The 17,816-nt window shown below is 51.2% G+C and overlaps 7 protein-coding genes across 7 annotated transcripts; 6 read left to right on the forward strand and 1 right to left on the reverse strand.

The window, feature by feature from the left end:
- Positions 1-1,979: 1,979 nt before the first annotated feature.
- On the reverse strand, positions 1,980-4,580 carry SCP_1301720 (hypothetical protein; the record flags this gene model as incomplete). Its single annotated transcript, XM_027763469.1, has 8 exons — positions 1,980-2,306; positions 2,359-2,508; positions 2,560-2,727; positions 2,781-3,185; positions 3,250-3,342; positions 3,399-3,684; positions 3,738-4,059; positions 4,205-4,580. 8 exons carry the CDS (start codon positions 4,578-4,580, stop codon positions 1,980-1,982), a joined length of 2,127 nt encoding a protein of 708 aa, XP_027619270.1.
- A 591-nt stretch (positions 4,581-5,171) lies between these two features.
- On the forward strand, positions 5,172-8,843 carry SCP_1301730 (hypothetical protein; the record flags this gene model as incomplete). Its single annotated transcript, XM_027763470.1, has 10 exons — positions 5,172-5,394; positions 5,464-5,972; positions 6,032-6,233; positions 6,287-6,515; positions 6,575-6,707; positions 7,083-7,258; positions 7,310-7,406; positions 7,474-7,933; positions 7,992-8,111; positions 8,164-8,843. 10 exons carry the CDS (start codon positions 5,172-5,174, stop codon positions 8,841-8,843), a joined length of 2,829 nt encoding a protein of 942 aa, XP_027619271.1.
- A 2,331-nt stretch (positions 8,844-11,174) lies between these two features.
- Positions 11,175-11,597, forward strand: SCP_1301740 (hypothetical protein; the record flags this gene model as incomplete). The annotated part of the gene is made up of 1 exon (XM_027763471.1): positions 11,175-11,597. The coding sequence occupies one exon, from the start codon at positions 11,175-11,177 to the stop codon at positions 11,595-11,597; it is 423 nt and encodes a 140-aa protein (XP_027619272.1).
- A 62-nt stretch (positions 11,598-11,659) lies between these two features.
- SCP_1301750 (hypothetical protein) lies at positions 11,660-11,860 on the forward strand (the record flags this gene model as incomplete). Its single annotated transcript, XM_027763472.1, has 1 exon — positions 11,660-11,860. One exon carries the CDS (start codon positions 11,660-11,662, stop codon positions 11,858-11,860), a length of 201 nt encoding a protein of 66 aa, XP_027619273.1.
- A 117-nt stretch (positions 11,861-11,977) lies between these two features.
- SCP_1301760 (hypothetical protein) lies at positions 11,978-12,337 on the forward strand (the record flags this gene model as incomplete). The annotated part of the gene is made up of 2 exons (XM_027763473.1): positions 11,978-11,986; positions 12,047-12,337. 2 exons carry the CDS (start codon positions 11,978-11,980, stop codon positions 12,335-12,337), a joined length of 300 nt encoding a protein of 99 aa, XP_027619274.1.
- A 966-nt stretch (positions 12,338-13,303) lies between these two features.
- SCP_1301770 (UPF0061 protein) lies at positions 13,304-15,505 on the forward strand (the record flags this gene model as incomplete). The annotated part of the gene is made up of 9 exons (XM_027763474.1): positions 13,304-13,637; positions 13,703-13,999; positions 14,045-14,182; positions 14,244-14,643; positions 14,696-14,727; positions 14,788-14,867; positions 14,923-14,939; positions 14,999-15,224; positions 15,278-15,505. 9 exons carry the CDS (start codon positions 13,304-13,306, stop codon positions 15,503-15,505), a joined length of 1,752 nt encoding a protein of 583 aa, XP_027619275.1.
- A 1,022-nt stretch (positions 15,506-16,527) lies between these two features.
- SCP_1301780 (hypothetical protein) lies at positions 16,528-17,741 on the forward strand (the record flags this gene model as incomplete). Its single annotated transcript, XM_027763475.1, has 7 exons — positions 16,528-16,601; positions 16,671-16,683; positions 16,742-16,802; positions 16,858-16,880; positions 16,930-17,007; positions 17,051-17,142; positions 17,195-17,741. 7 exons carry the CDS (start codon positions 16,528-16,530, stop codon positions 17,739-17,741), a joined length of 888 nt encoding a protein of 295 aa, XP_027619276.1.
- Positions 17,742-17,816: the final 75 nt, after the last annotated feature.

A 17,816-nucleotide genomic window follows, 5' to 3' on the forward strand; every position in this document is an offset into this window, starting at 1 on the left:
GTAACTCCGTCGGCAATCTTCGAGATGATGATGCCAGCTTCAATAGCTACACCACCAGACGAGCCGGGTACCGGGCGGATACCGGGTCCGAAAAGGTTTGGCCGGTACTTAGCCTGTAACCGCTGATTACATACCGTGCATCTAATGGGTAACTATAATCAACTAACCATTCGTTACATGGACTAAGATACCTGTCATTTACCTGCCGTAGATACTTTGTAGTGACCCACTAATTATCCTCTATGTAACTGGCAGTTACCGCCTGGTGGCAGGGGACAACTACCGGGCAGGCAACCGGACTTGGGTACCTGACGGGTACCCAGAGCTGGTTATCCACTGGGTATCCAGCGGATACCCAGCGGATAACTGTGCAGCAGCATGCCAGCAAGTACTTGTCTACATAGTGCTATATACAAACAAATTACTGTCTATGTACTGGTGATAATGAGCAAGTACCATCGCGGGCACTCTCTGAGGGATCCATCCCGCTGCAGCCTGTCGCTGTCCACGTCGCTGTTGCCGTCGGCCGCCGGCATCGCTATCGGCCCAAGCACTCCTTGCAATGTTTCTGCGGGGGTGAAAAAAAGTACTTTTGAGATCTTGGGATTCCAAGAAGATTAATACTCACTAGCAAGCTAAATAAGTGTGATATAGAAGAGAAAACTCGAGTGCGCAAGAAACTGGAATGAGTCGGGAGAGTTGAGAAGTTGAGCTCATCCCGCCATTTGTTGGGCCTTGTTTGGCTTGTTCAAACACACGGGCGTCTTTGACTTCGCGATTTCTGACTGCTCACTCTCATGCTCATTTGACGCATTGTCTCGCGACATCCCTTCCTTGCGACACCCAATTTTGTGCTTCTGATTTTCACACATCTATGAAGCGACTCCATTGACACGCAAACACCCAAGGGAGCAACACTAGTATCCACAAGACTTCGTGCGAGGCATGCCATATCACATTAATTGGTGAGTTGCTAAATCCTTACTACAGCGGCATTTCTCTTAGCACAAAACTCATAGCATGCAGCGGCAAGGCTACTTACTAGCTTCTGTACCTACTCCCGCTGCGCACCCTGCGCTACCCTCTCACCTCCCGCCACCTTCTGCCGACGTGCTATTCCTCTCACTTGCGTTCCAGCCCTATCCTCTTCCGACATTCTAATTTACATGCTATGTATTCCTCTACAGTACTGTAGTGTAGCAATGTTGTGCAATTGTATGTGATATAACCTGCCTCTTGTGATCACATCCAGGTCACACGATAGATACTTGCGAGGTGCTCAGCGGGTACCGACACGGTATCCAGCTCCAGATACCCACTGGGTATCCAGAGCCAGCTACCGGTCAGGTACATCAGCAAAAGTCGAATTTTCCTTTCCCTCCTTGATCATCTTAATTAAGAGATTAAGGCACACATAAGACGGTCAATTCAATAAGAACCTGGTCTCTTAATAAAGGAGATCTCCATTCTTGATTTCCATGGAATCGTACTTAAGAGTCTTAACCTTACTTCGTCGGGGAGACACGAAGAGCATTAAGAAGAGATAAAGAACAAACCGCTCCGCGGAGTCTTGTCGCCTTAATGTTCTTAGGAATGGCATTTACGGATTGATCGTGGCAGTAGCTTTCTTAATCATCCTTTTTGGACTTGCATTAAAGCGGCTTAAGAAGCCGAAAAGGATGTAATTAACGGGGATGCGGTGAAAACAGATGTAGCAAGAACCTGTCAAGCAGAAACTAGAAATGGTCTGTAAGACAACTAAGGCAGTACATGACACTCAATGCCAGGTGCCGAATGGAAAGAGTATTAAGGAAGTCAGGTAATAACAAGTCTATAATGACAACGGAGAGAAGAACAATGCACAAACAATGTGATACCAACACCAGAAGTATAAAGCAACTTGAAATGAAAATGAGGCTCTGACGTTGGTTGGATTCAGCAGTGTGCATTAGCAATTGGGGATGAAAGATCGCACGCACCTAGTCTGAATCGGACCCCGCGTCCACAAGATTTGCGCGATTGTTACTAGACGTCTCCTCGCTCGCAATGCTGACTACGTGAGGGTTAGGTGTACTGTTTGCAATGTTGCGCGCCAGTCTGACGAGCTTCGCCATCCTCTTTACAGGCAAATTCTGGGCAGAAACTGCATATGCTCGTGTCTGCGAGCCATATGTTGCGTCACCGAAGTTTGTGGAATAGTTGGACTTCTTTCCCGTCGATGGATTCAGCTTTAGCGGTATCGTGGGTGGGCCATCATCATGCAGTAGGATATCACCAGTCATCCAGAGAATGAGAATGCGTTCCACCTGAGAACCAAATATGGTAGAAGAGCGCACTATGAAATGAAAGAAAACTTACAGCTGCAGCGGACAGTCCAACTGCACCGACAATTCCTATATTCTGATCATCCTCATACAATCCCGGAACATTGATCGCATTCTTGATATATGTGTAATGCCACGCAAGCGTCTCTAAGATAGGTGGAGAGCGAAAAAGACCCGTGAGTTTCTGTTAAGATACTACTGTGAGTGGCGGTATATCGCGCAGTGAGCCACCTACGATTGTATCCTCAAAAGCAAAGCAGTTGTTTGTAAGCACAGTCGTCGCAAAAATTTGACGTTCATGAGGTGAACACTTCAGATCCTCCATCTGCTTGAAGAAATTTTCGACGTGCGTGAGTGCACTACTGCCGAACCCTGCACGATATTCGCTCATGCGTTGATCCGCCTAAATGGCTGTTCAACATGCAATTGTGGAGGTGAAATGACAATAGAACACACCAAAGAAAAAACCGGACCGTCCTTTTTCACAGTGTATTTGACCTCCGGAGACTGATAGACAGTGTCCCAGATTAACTGGAGGACTCTGACAATCTCGGCATCATCGAAGTTCCAAGGATCCTCAAGACTACCAACATATCGTGCGAATGTCGGGATGAACGTACCGCGCCAACGATTGCCTGATACGGCACCATGTGGAAGGTCAGCATTTGTGAAATTGGGCTTGGACGTCTTGCTCTCAGGTGCAGCCACCTTGATCTTGGGCTTCAGATCATGCTTTAATTCTTCACCATCGCTATCGACAACCATGGCTTCAACGAGCGCTCGAGCCTTCCCTTTGGTCACCTTTTCCTTCTTCACGAGACGCTGAGCATCAGAGTCAACGTCTTCAATTTTCACCATAGACTATGTGGACAATGTGCGTCTTCAATCACTCGGGAGCGGTTGACTGTGCAGCATAGGAATTTACCGTCTGAGTAGTCCGCATCCTTCGCGGCTTTGGGGTAGGTTCGTCAGATAGTTCAATGACATCAGCGTTCGTGTCCTTCATTTTAACCAAATCCTGGATACGTACCATTTCGGTGAGTACACTGAGTACACAAGGAAAGTGAGACTGACATTATTGGTTACACGATTCCCTGGGCCCTTTATTGGGCTTGAGAGAGCAGCAAATCGCTCAATCCCTTCGTCCTCGTTGCCAAGATAGCCATGAAGATTAATTGCATTTAGTTCGTGCTTGCTCTTGGGCTCAGGAGAGTGCGATAACTCTTTTTCAAATGATATAGGAGGTTTTGAACGAGCGACTGCACTTGTAGAAGAACGCGCGTGACTCAGTGCTTTTGGCTGAGTGCCCCAGGTGGAAAGGTTTGTCGCCCAGTTCTTGACAGTACCAGTGGTGGGTTCTCTGAGATCAAACGAAGTAAGTGCCCGTGATACAGATGATAAGGGTGATCTCACGAATTCTTCTGTGATGAAATTCTTTCGCCAGATGCCGGTAGATCAGTCCTACGTCGTCCACGGCTCACCTCCTGCTTGACAGGAGTCTTGTCGTCATCACCTTCTGACCTTGAACTGTCATCAGATGGTTCTGCTGCAGCAGGCCTGGCTGGCTGCTGTCGTATGTCTTTGATCATCGTTCTCATCTTGAAGTTCGCTTTTTTCGCCTTCTTCTTCGGCCGGTCATTCTCGCTTACCCCAGATTCTAAGTCGGTAAGAAGAGAACCTTTATCATCTGACTCGCTGATCTTGCTGCCTTCATCATCGACTTCCGAAGATGGTTCTACCATACAGTGGTTCAGTGAGTCCCTATCAGATTGACATTCGGAACTTACCGTGATAAGGTCATTTTACAGTGCGAGCCTTGACGCGGGTCACTTCGATGTCAATATCTTTCATTGCCATCTTGTCTTCGAGATTTGCAATACTCTTGTGGCTTTTCTGTGCCTTTGCAGCCTTCTCCTCGGCCTGTTTCTCCTTCGCAGCTAACCTGGCCCGTGCTTGCTCCTTCTTTACAGCCTCTCTCTCACGTACCTGCTTCTCCTTCACAGCTACCTTCTGGCGAACCAGCTCCTCCTTTGCAGCCTCCCTTTCGAGCCTCTGTTTCTCCTTTGCAGCCTCCCTTTCGAGCCTCTGCTGCTCCTTTGCAGCCTCCCTCTGAAGCTTCTGTCGTTCCTTTTCTTCCGCCTTTACCTGTTTCTCTTGTTCCCTGGTTGCTTGCACATCTGCAGCTGAGCGACGCTGAGGTACCTCGATGCCTTGAGGTTGCTTCATGGCATTAGATGAACGAGTAGTACGTGGCATGATGTGCAGGGAGGACGAAGGGAGTATGTGAGTGTCTCGTTCTGGTTGCCACGCTGGCAAGCGTCTAATGACGGAGGCTATTCAGGATTTGTACAGTTCGATGCTCCGTCCAATTACTGTTTGTACAAATTTTGTATTGGACATCAAATTCCGTAGTTGATTCTATTATCTCGCTATTATTTGAATACTAATCAGCCTTACCATCGGCCGCGAGACGCAAAGTGCGAAGTCCCTTCCACCGTGACAGAACTCAGATTTAAACCATGGCTCGGCATCCACATGCACCTCTTTGGTATCCCTGCATGCAACTGGGCTGCCATCGTTGGTTTAAGAATAAGGCGGGACGTACAAAACACATCCGGACCCACCACGAACATCTTGTCGCCGAGAGGCCTGAATCACTGTCCCGCAGTGAAGACTTCTCCGAAGGAAAGTGTTTATGGACCAGTGCACCTACTGTAGTAAACTGACTTGCAGAATACAGACTATGAGAAGCCGCAGGAAGATGACACAGACCTATTCAGCTTGAACGGCGAGATGCACGTTGATAAAATGATGGATCTGTTCGAGGGATGTGATTCTGACTCAAGTATGCATGTTTCGGACGAAGAGCCGGACATCTCGGTTGGGTACCAAGAGGCCTATGCCTATAGTGATGGCGAAGACATGCATGACTTCGAAAGCGATGAAGACGAAGATGTTGATGAGTATGAGGAGCCACCGACTCGAAGTCCAAGCCCGGCACCTTCTACGGACAGTGCAAGATCCTATCGTGAAGCTGGTGTAACTACGGAATATCATTTATATATTGACGGTCAGTGGTATTGTTCAATACCATCTTGTCTTATGTGTGAGGTTGACGATAGCACTTTGATGCCTGAAGGAAAGCCTTGTGATGCTGACGGAAAGTATCTACCTAAAGATGCCCCTCCTGCGGCCCGTCCTACTCCTGCCACTGATGACTGGACACCGTATCAAACTCAAGTAGAGTTTGAACTCGCCGAGTTTCTTTATACTCGTGAGCAGATGTCAGCGGGTAATATCGATCAGCTTCTCGACCTATGGGCTGCAACTCTTCTTCCACATGGCGATGAACCTCCATTTGCAGATGCGAAGGACCTCTATGAGACGATTCATGCGACGAAGCATGGCGATGTCCGGTGGCAGTCATTCAACATGAGTTACCAGGGCGAGTTGCCTGCAGGTAATGTTCCACCCTGGATGACAGCTGAATACGATGTCTGGTTCCGAGACCCACATACCGTCGCACAAAACATGCTAGCCAATCCGGACTTTGACAGCGAGATGGATTATGGCCCACTACGTGAGTTCAATGATGGCGAGCGCCAGTTGAAGAATTTCATGGGAGGAGACTGGGCATGGAAACAGGCAGTAAGTCCGCAGTATGCCCTCCACATTGAGTAATATGTTTAATTCCAGTGGATATACAGGATATAATCTCCAAGGACCCTGATACACATGGTGCTGCCTTTGTTCCTATCGTGCTCGGCAGCGATAAAACAACGGTGTCTGTTGCAACTGGACAGAACGAGTACTACCCGCTATATATGGGCATCGGCAATACTCATAATCATGTAAGGCGGGCGCATCGCAATGCAATTGTATTGATCGGCTTCCTCGCAATACCGAAAAGTAAGTCTCAAGCTTCTATAATGTTGTTCAACATCTATTGACACTTAGCGAAGCCGATCGGAAGTATGCTGATGACGTGAAGTTTCGCAAGTTTCGTCGTCAACTTTTCCATTCCTCTCTCGCCAGAATTCTAGAGTCACTGAAGCCGGGTATGACAACACCGGAGGTTACACGTTGCGCCGATGGTCATTTTAGACGGGTCATCTATGGGCTCGGGCCGTATATTGCAGACTATCCGGAACAAGCACTCTTAGCGTGCATCGTTCAAGGCTGGTGCCCAAAGTATGGGCCATGTTTACAATGTGTTCGAGACCTTACTAACTATGTCACTTGATTGACAGGTGCACTGCGAAGAACACAGATCTTGATGGTGACGGTGCCGGACGTCGTTCGTCTCAGCATACAGAATTACTTGTTGAAAACCTCGAGCTAGGTATCCTATGGGATGAGTATGGCCTTGTCGGTGATATTGTGGTAAGTGTTGCACGACCTTTATAATGCGTGGAACGGCATGAGTGCAGACTCCAGCTGCTTTGAGACTTTTTTCTTGTACTCGAGAAGGCACCATCCGTGCCGCGCAGGTACGAAATGACGCTCTTCAGTGCAGGCACGGACCCTGCCATGGCGCAGTCGGATGGTGCACGCATGGAGCATGCGGATGCCGTCCACCATCTTGGCATGGACAATGCGCAGCCCGTCGATGCACTCCCCGCCGTGCTGTGCATGCTTTGACCACATGTACCTCGACGTGCCCACGTCCACATCATCCAGGCATGGCGAGCTTTGAATGTGCATCCAGATCTGTTATACTCCTTCCGTGGATAGACTGATGTATAAACTCCTCAACAGCCCTTTACCAACGATTTTCCTCGCGCCGACATCCATGAACTCCTCTCGCCCGATCTTCTGCATCAGCTGATCAAAGGGACCTTCAAGGACCATCTCGTTGACTGGGTTGAACAATATCTCATTGTTACTCATGGGAAGAGAAGAGCTAAGGAGATCTTAGCAGATATTGATCTCCGGTATGTCTAAGGCTCCTGTTTTTTTTCCCTGGAGATTGATCCCGTATCTAGGATTGCTGCTGTTCCGGCATTCTCCGGGCTGCGACGATTTCATGAAGGACGTGGTTTCAAGCAGTGGACCGGAGATGATTCGAAGGCTCTTATGAAGGTGAACATGGAGCCGTCTCACGATTTCTGAAGTCTCGCAGCATTTTTACTGTTTTCAACTTTTACAGGTCTATCTCCCTGCAATCTCGGGTCATGTTCCCCAAGATATGGTCCGCGCCATCCGCGCGTTTCTTGAGTTTTGTTATATTGCACGGCACAATGTGATTACGAGCCAGGACCTTGAGAATTTGGAAGATGCCTTGAGCCGTTTTCATCAATATCGAACTGTTTTCGAGAAAGCAGGGGTCAAAGTCAGTGGTTTCTCACTCCCTAGACAACATTCACTCCGGCACTACAAATTTCTCATATGGGAATTTGCTGCTCCTAATGGGCTCTGCTCATCAATCACCGAAGCAAAGCATATTAAAGCGGTCAAAGAACCCTGGAGACGATCAAGCCGCAATGAAGCTTTGGGTCAGATGCTCCTGACCAACCAGGCACTAGATAAGCTTTCTGCATCTCGCGTTGATTTTGCAAGCCGTGGCATGCTTGATGTCCCAGCTCTAGCCGCATCATACCTTTCACTACGTGAGTGCGAATTGATCCTTCTAAGTTTCGGCCCCGAGATTCACATAGCCTCTAACAGATCCCATTGATGATGCACCGGATGACACTGCAAATGAGAAATCTGCAAACGCAGGTGAGGATGGAATTCCATTTCCAGGACCAACCGTAGAAGGCTATGTGACAATGGCGGTTACAAAACGTGAGTTTACAGAGTGGTGTACGAACGTCCAGACTCTGACCAATGCACACAGAGCGGAAGCACTCTCGAAACCTCCATTATCTTGCCGTGGAAGTGAATCAACCAGACTTACCGACCCTGGTTAGGCGTTATCTATACAGGCAACTCAATCCATATAGTGCACTCCCGATATGCGACATACCACTTGATCTTTGTCCAGTTTTCAATGCAAAACCCAAGGTCTATGTCCATTACTCTGCGGCTGCAGTCTACTATGCTCCAAGTGATCCGTCTGGCATTGGAGGAATGCGCCAAGAACACATCCGAGCAACGCCAACTTGGCGTAGGAAGCATCCGCGCTTCGACTGTATATTTGTGAAGTCAGCACCTAGAAATGATCGGATTATCGTAAGCGCTGTTGACCCTTGTATTGCCCGTGTTCTCCTTTTCTTCTCATTCACGTACGATGGAAAACGACATCAATGTGCACTCGTCCGATGGTTCGAATGCATTGGTGATCAAGCTGACGATGCCACTGGAATGTGGATGGTGAAGCCTGCCGTAACTGCGGAAGGATCACCTTCCACTGCTGTCATTCGTCTCGACTACATCCTCCGCTCGGCACATCTAATTCCGGTCTTTGGCGAAGGAACTATTCCTCTGAACTTGCACGAACATCATTCTCTCGACGCTTTCCACACATTCTATGTCAACAAGTTTGCCGACCATCACGCTTTCGAGCTATTGAGTTGAGTGTTATCCAGGTTGCTGGGGTGAGCTACATTCCATCTGCTACAAAAGCCGTCCTTCAACAATCTTACACCATTTTCCAGGCGGGCCTCCAGTTTCCTCGTTGCTTCGGCCCGCGGTATCAGAGGTAACCGTGGACATGGTGCTAGAAATTGCAGGAGAGGGAGTTCCGGGACGAACTGGCGGCACTGTGCGACTTCCTTTGTCCGCGCTACATTGACATCGGGACTACGTGGTAGGCACACTGCGACCTTGTGGAGCTCCGGTATGTGCAATGCGATCTTGGAGTGCTCGACGTGTGACGGGGGTTTAGATTTGCATACGACCGATTTACTGCATTCGCAATATAATTATTCGTTATCACGGACCCGGCTAACAGGCAGTGGCATGGTTCCGTGAATTATCTTCAAAATCTTTGACAAAACGAGATGAAGGAGGAATATATATGCACAAAGCAATATAGTGTACCTCAACTTCCTGACGCCTCCGAAAGATGCAATACAAAGACCGTTTCCGTGGTGTTACTCCAGCGGTGTTACTCCCTCTATGTCCCGCAGGCCAAGCTCACCTAGTGTAAGGTTGAGTAAGATATTGAACTCAGTACATGTCGTGTCCGTGCGATTTGTATTGTCTGCAAAGTGTATAGCACACCAGATGGTCAATCGTGATAGCTACACATTTAAATTGGGACTTACTATGTGTCACTTCGACGTCGCCGACTCTGTGAAAGGAAGGACATGAGAGAAAGCGAGGAACACACAGGGTTTGAAAACATGATGACAGTGAGTTGCAGCGCTTGCTGCAGCTACACGAGCACAGCAGGTGTCGAAGACCACGTGTTGTAAACAGGCATAGAAGCCACGAAACTGGAGTGAAGCTATCAGAGCCTTGAGAAACGTCGGAAAAAGCGGTTTGGGCCTGCCGAACCTTGACGACTCAGTGGTCCAACTGGGCCGATGACCGAATAGACGTGCATATATCGCGGCAGCTGCACAGATTCGGAGAGGCCATGCTCATGTTTTGTCGACCTATCTTGGCGGACTGCGAAGCTTGGACCACAGCCAGTTGAACAGGATGTCGCAGAATGAAACTCTTCATCAGCGGCATTGGTGAGGACCCTAGTCAGCCATAAACGAGAAACATGAACCACGCACCTTCCCCCCCAGGCTAGTATTCACTTGGGACCACCCTGGGCACATACCGTGACAACGGCGTACCGTGGACATGAGGCGGAGGAGTCTCGGAGGCACGTCACATCGGCGCGTGATCGTGACAGACGCGAGAGGCCACGGTCCGGCTACTCCGAGTCACCAACTCGAACGTGCTCACCCCCCCAAGTTCCAACACCCCTGCTGCACTCGCCATACCCGCGCAACGACCTAATTACAGAGATTTCGAGTTACAGTCCAACAATGTCCTAGATATCAAATTACCCGGAAGTCCGTAAATGACTACGGATTGCCAGAGGTCCCTGGGCCAACTCCGAGGCCGAAAGGTATGCATGATACTGCTCCTGCTATTGCACTAACAGAACATCCTGCGATACTCCTCGCAACGTCACCCCTACCCACTCGAGGGGTTAGCTGGCTCACCCGCGAGAGGTGCAGACACTATAATTCGTGGCTCGCGTCTCGCTCCGAATCGGCCTCCAAAGCCACGACGCCGACTATGGCTATGATGACACCACCCTGATCCCCTCAGTGAATCCGCGAGGACCTCGATTTCCCACTTCTGCAGCTACACCCTCGCCGCTATCACCCTGCTCTCCAAGCCTGCGCCCAAGCACGAGCCCAAACGTTCCGTCTTCCTCCCTGCCAAGACGCAGCAGCCGGAGGCCTCGCGTCGCCACCGTCCACCGTTACTCCTGCCCCGCCCCGTGCCCTCGCCGCCATCCACCGAAGAAGCCCGTCGTGCACCCGCACACTGTAGGCTACCCGTACCCTGCCCCGCTCTCGCTCGATGAGCTCCCACTGCCGGACCGCGAGGGCAAACCCGGCCAGGTGCTCTTCCGGCTCAAGACAACGGGCGGCACGCGCGAGCCCTTGAAGAAGAATCCCGCGACGGCCTGCCTTACTGGATGGCTTATACAGTACTTGTTGCGAAACGCTTGCCCATTCTATATATGAAGTCCATTAAAATTGAACAGATCTGTATCACCGAAAGGTGCGGGTTATGGTTTCTCTGCTGTCAATATAACAGGTGACAGCTCCATCCACGCAGTGTCCCAAGACCATAGGCCAGGCAACGGATGAAGGCTCCTGACTACGTCTACCGCCAGACCTCGTGGACAGCAGCCCCTCCATCGCAGTCTCGGTTCAAAATTTGTGCACAGCCATGAAGGATCCTACTGTGGAGCATGTGCGCACCATAGACAGGTCGAGCCCCAAAGACCAGGATAGCAGTGGCCCTCCAGCGGTGGCAAAACGCCAGGTGCGCGACAAGCCGCAAGAGCGTGAGCGTGACCAGTCTAACTCTATTCCAAAGATGAGAGATTGTGCGCAGATGGTGTCCTCGCAGCTGCCAGTGCACGACTCCGACTCCACATTCTCGCCATCATCCACTCCCTTCCCCGGGCCCGGTTACAACCCGTGGGATTTCATACCGACGGCGGCGGGGCACCCTAACATGGGAGGTGGGTCGGCAATGAGCATCCACTCGAGCCTGAGCCACGAGTCCATACACCTCCCGCCGCCGCCGTTGGCGATGCGTGGCCGTGGACTGCGGCGGCGCGATCAGACGGTGAACTTGCGGCAGTAGGGTGGGCGTGACGTGTGACACGTGAAGCCCCGCTGCATGTGGAGAGCACGCAGCCACGCGAGATGAGCCCTGAGCCATCCTCGGGTGAGGAGACTGCGGGCGAGGAGCATTTCATGGACCAGTACGTCAGAGAGGGTGAGGAAGTGGACTGGGTGCATGTCCGGGGTCATGAGAATGCGCACGGCAACAGCAACGGGAATGGAAATGGAAATGAGATCGAAAACGGGGAGGTCGCTGACAATCCCGATGACGAAAGTGACTAGGTGGACGAGGATGAGGATGGCGAAGAGGAGGATCTGCTGGACTTGGAATTCCATCCTACCTTTGTCAGTAACCTGCAGAAGAGGCGGCGCAGGTGGGAGACCCGCTGGGATACAGTCATGCAATCAGTAAGTTCTCTCAAACTCAGTGATACATCGGGTGATCTAACCACGTACTCCGCTTCATAGTTCCAGTCTCTAGACCGCGAGATGGACACTACCTTGATCCTCCTGGCCTCTCCTGCGCACTCCTCAAAGCTGTGTGACCCCGCACTACTCAACTCTTCGAAACTGACGGCGATACGCACGTCGAAGTTCAACCACCTCGCCTCACAGCGGCGCATCGCACACTCACAGTGGATCTCTCTCTTCGACCAGCTGCATCTGTCTTCTCCATCGATCCGCGGATCTCCTGGGAGTCATCTCGTGACTATCCCTACTGATGACTGGATCTTCTTCTACGGGTGGGTTACTCAATGAGAAGCATTTGGCAAGCCATTAAGCTCCCAAGCAGTGGTGCGGAGTAAGCTTGCAGGAATGATTGCTCGGGCGGAGAGCGTGCAGAATTGGCTGGAGAACATCACCTACCAGATGTGCAATACGGTGCGAGATCTTTACTTTGTCTGTACACTAAATATTTATTTTTTCACGTCGCAGGGCTATAAGGAGCAGGCAAATATGCTGGCAGGGTAAGTCCAGGGCTTGATTGGCCTTGAGATGGCCGCTCGCATTTGTTGAGGCTGATTTTTCTCTGCAAACAGTTCGCCTTTCTGAAAATGTACAGCACGCGATGTGCACAGGAGACCGCCACTGACACAGATCTTCGGTGGGCGGGGAGTCACTCAATCGGGAATGGGCCACATGGTTGCGCATGTACGTATGCTCCTCCTCTTATAGAAGGGAGAGAAGTTTATTGTCGAGCATTTCAGTACCATCAAACAATTGCGTTCGATGCTATTCTTGGAGGAGGTAAGTATACCTTGTCGTGTTACTCTCTTCCTGTGCTGACCATCAGTGGACATTTAGCCGAGGATGTGTTGGCAGATCTAGGAGTTCGACAGGCGATGAGGAGCATGCCGAAGGATGCGAGATTATAAGTGGTCTCGGTGGTTTAATATCAGTGTAGACTTGTGGGCAGTTGTGTATGGAGGTTATGGCCCGCCGGGCGTCTCTAGACCTTCGGTAATGTCATAGTACCTCTTCACCGTCAATAAAATTTAAAGATTGTGTTAATACCTCTGGAATGGTATCATTCACCCTTTACGGTTTTCCCTCCATCGGTGCGGAGTGAGAAACAATACCGGCGATCGATTGCGACATACTTTTCACGGACATCGTACGCGTGCACCACACTGGTCAGTGGTAAGGTATGTAAGCTTGTGCTGACTCGTCCGCAGCTAGAAATTCCGTACAAGAGCGCAGCCCACCGTTTCATCTGCAGAGAAGATGCTGCAGACCAAGACATATCCGATCTCTGCACTTCCGCTGCCTCCATCGACCCGTATCCTCACGCGTAATCTCACCCCGGATCCACAAACACCCTCAGTGTCGAGTTTCTATGACACACTCTCCAGGACGCCCAGCCTGCAATGCAAGGCGTGGTTGCTCGCCCCACACGCACATTTCTCGCTGGTCGTACCGTGCCCCCAGCCATTTCCCTACCGGATCCCGCTGCCGGAGAATGGAGAGCCCATCGCCGACCGGGCAGCCTACGTCGAAAAATGGCTCGCAGATCGCGAGGCCCTGCACGAGCGGCCTACAGCAGCTTCTCCGACTAGCGGTCTGCAGAAATTCTACAAGAGAAAAAGGCACAGCCCCGCGTGCTCATCAGGCTCTCGGAGACAGGTCTGCGGGACTGCGTGCCCCACTTGAAAGTCAGCGATGTTTTCGCGACACTCGGATCCCCGTCGCTGGCGCGAGCTTCCACTGATCCCAACCCTGAGACCGCAAAGCCCTCGTCCGTGTCGGAAGAGGACACTGCAGCCCGCGAGGAGCTTATCGATGTCCTTAGTGGATATGCAGTTTTACTTTCCACTGACGGCGACCCTGAGACGCACTGGGCGCCTTGGTCCCTATGCTACAGTGGCCATCAGTTTGGTGTCTGGGCCGGCCAGCTGGGCGATGGAAGGGCGATCTCAGTCCGTTGAGTATCCATACGCGGTATCAGACTCATAGTTGTGATCGCAGTGTCTACGCCACATCCCTCTGATCCTGACTTGATTTACGAGCTTCAGTTGAAGGGCGCAGGTCGTACGCCCTTCTCGCGCAACGGAGATGGGCTGGCCGTAGTTAGATCCTCTATTCGCGAGTATCTATGTTCAGAAGGTGCATATTTACTCTACTGCTGTATTCATTTATTTTTTCTCACATCCGCTTTTCAACATAGCCATGCATGCACTCTCTATACCCACCACCTGCTCACTCTCGCTGATTTCTCTCTCCGAGCTCCCAGTTGCCCGCGAGTGCATGGAAAGTGCATGCGTGCTCACCCGCATGGCACCTTCATTCATCCGTATAGTCTCCTTTGAAGCCTTAAATCCTCTCGAGGGCACTTCCGTCTTCAGAATAGGTCAACAGGACACGCACTGGGAAGGCCTACGTGTGCTGGGGGAGTGGGTCGTCCACCGGGTGCTCAAGTTCGAGGGCCTGCAGTGGAGGGGAGAGGGCGTCGAACATGGTGATCCGTGGGGCACCAAGCTGGTACTCGAGGTCGTGAGGAGGAATGCAAAGATGGTTGCTGCCTGGCAGGCCTATGGATTCATGCACGGTGTTATCAACGCGGATAAGTGGGTACGCTGTTCGTACTTGTCCTCGCTGTTGTCTGATGTTGTGGAGTAGTGTCTCCGTCCTTGGCCTGACAATCAGTTATGGTGAGATGCTTTTTTGACTATCAATGATTTTAGAGGATGAACGACAGTTCCGGTCGGTAGGACCTTTCGTGTTCATGGATGTCTTCGACCCATTCCACATTTGCAATCATACCGATGATGAAGGAAGGTACTCATACAAGGTTTGCATCGCAATCTGCTGCACCTCCTACATACTCTAATCTCTCTATCATTCAGCTCCAGCCATTCATGATGTCAGTGAAAGCTTGGGCCCTTCATTTTTGCGAGTGTACTGAACTATCATCGTCTGCAGCATTTATGCTCTCCGCGTGCTTCTGACAGCCCTTTCCCCAATAATCGGAGCAGAGGCAGAACTCCACAGGGCAGTCTTCGCCGGATGGGCGGAGGATGCCTCACCCGACAAGCTCGCTGAATGGCGCAAGAAAGGCTCCGAGCTCGTCAAAGACGAGATGGAACGCATCGCACAGGACATCTGCTCCGCCGAGTATGGCAGGCTCATGCACAAGGCAAGCAGAGTGGTCCGCTTTCCAGCGTGTGGATGTAGACTGAGTGGGTTTCTCTGTGCTTGCAGCGTCTAGCGCTGCGCCGCTTTGATGCCACCGACGAGCTGAGGCTCGCACATCCGTTGTTCAATCTCATGTCGGAACATGAACACGATTTCCACTCTACCTTCAGGCAGCCCGCCTTCTTCTGCCCGACTATGGCGGAAGGAAGCTTTGACTCTGCTACTGGCCCAGCCCTCGGCGAATACATCTCTGGCATACTCTCATCGGCGTCTGAGCAGCAACGGCTGGACTGAGACAAGGCTGTGAGCGACTGGTGCGCGTGGTTAGAAATTTATGCAGCTCGTATTGAGAGCGAACGTGATGAGTGGATAGCTGCTTCTCCAGATGCCAATGGTGCAAACAGTGCTATCGAAGTCCCGTTCGATAAGGAGAGGGAGAAAGCAGCCCTGGCAGCAAACCCGCATTTCGTGCTGCGGCAGTGGGTGCTCGAGGAGGTCATCAAGAAGGTAGAAGAAGATGCTGAGAGCGGAAAGAAGATCCTAATAAAGGTCATGCAGGTACGATGATATTCCTTTCGACAAATGTTCTTCCTGGCTGACGAGGTCGCGCGATGGTTCTAGATGTGCTGTAGTGCGTTCGAACTATGGGGTGCCGAGAGTTTTGAGGGTGATGTTGATACATTGGATGTGGGAGACTCGCGGGAGGACAACCTGCGGCGTGCACTGGAGGCCGCAGAAGTTCTTGACCACCTATGATTGACACGATTTTCCTCACGAAGAAACAGGTGACGCGAGATATTTGTCTGCTCGTGTGCTCCTTTGCACAGGTGCGCTAGACGAGGATGGTCAATTTCCATTGCATGACACCCAGGCCCTTGCTGTTCCAAATGCCACAATGCCTGTCCCGTCAAGAAGTGCATTCAGCCACCGCATCTTTCGGTACTGATCATCCTGACAGGCATCAGTGCATTCTCGCAACATACTTCGTCCCGGCTTTTGTGCTTGAAGACACGAAGATAGCGGACACTCCACAACCACTTGTGCCAGCACTTCCGACCACCGTTGCATAGAACGACAGGTCTCTTCATGCGATTTCGTTGGGCAGACCACCTGTAAGGTCTATTTGAGCTCTGTACCATTTACAAGCTGTACTTCGCATCCTTCCTGGGCCGTGACGCGTGACACGCCCCGAGCTCCGTCGGCGTCAAAGACTATCCGTATCGCATTCTCCAACCGCTGAATTGGCAACCATACCAGTTTTACCAACTCCCACATTATACATCAGTGTGATGTAGCTGTCGCAACCATACCGTATCATGTCGTGTTGGGAAGCTAACCCTAGAGACCTGTGCACTTGTCTGCGGGTGGGACTGGGCACTCTCAAGCTCTCGTTTCTGCTTTTTATATCTCGACACCGGCCGTGCTTGACTCCTTCGAGAATGCGCAGAAGGCTCTGAAGGACCTGGGAAGATGTCTGTTGTTACAAGCTCCCTGCGTGCTCTGTACAGTTTAGTGACCAGCCTAAAAAAGGTTTACACATCCAGCAGTCTTAACCAGAGCAAGATCCCCTTCTCGTACAATTCTGAAGACGGTATGTTCCCGAAAGGACACATAGCCACCTCTTTTACTGATATTTTCATCTGCAGGTTCAAATCTCCGCAAGCTTGACGTGCGCACTCTGCGATTTGATCTTCACTCCTCCTATTCATTGGGACAAGACAACAAACTTCCCAGAGACCGCCACCTATGCAGTTAACTTCGGTCCGGGAGGCTTGAGCGGCATTGGCCCGCTCACGGTGCGCAACCTCGATGGTCGTGGTGATTATTGGCGATGATAAGACGAAAGGTGTCGTCGAGATGTATGACGCTCAGAACGTGAAGCGAGAGGAATGGTGGAGTAAGCGGTTCATGCATGGTTTGGTGAAGACAAGGTGTGTAGATCAGCGTAACTACGAACATCGATATTTATGCTATTTCTTCCAGTGATGGATCCATTGATATTGACACTCCTTTCTCTCATCTCCTCGGCAAGCCCCCCATTATGGTGGCGGGAATGACTCCGACCACAGTCAAGGCCAGCTTCGTGAGCACCATTCTCGACGCCGGCTACCACGTGGAGCTTGCTGGTGGCGGGCACTACAATGTTGCAGCTCTCCGTGTGAAGGTCGCTGAAATCCAGCGTAAGATCCCAGCGGGTGTCGGCCTGACTTTGAACTCACTCTACATCAACCCTCGTCAATTCGGCTTCCAGTTCCCGCTTTGGCAGGAGATACGCCGCGAAGGCCTTCCCATTGAAGGCTTTTGTGTCACTGCTGGTATCCCCAGATGGAGAAGGAAGCGGAGATCATCGATGGCCTATGGACTGCTGGCATCAAGCACGTCTCTTTCAAGCCCGGTTCCGTTGACGGTATCCACCAGGTCGTCAACATTGCCGCCACGCATCCCGACTTCCCAATCATTCTTCAGTGGACAGGTGGACGTGCCGGTGGACACCACTCGTGCGAGGACTTCCACCAGCCCATCATCTTGACGTACAGCTCAATCCGCCAGCACATCAATATCTCCCTGGTCGGTGGCTCTGGGTTCGGCGGAGCCGATGATCTCT

The sequence above is a fragment of the Sparassis crispa genome (genome assembly GCF_003851025.1).
Source record: "Sparassis crispa DNA, contig_000012F, whole genome shotgun sequence".
Lineage (NCBI taxonomy): Eukaryota > Fungi > Basidiomycota > Agaricomycetes > Polyporales > Sparassidaceae > Sparassis > Sparassis crispa.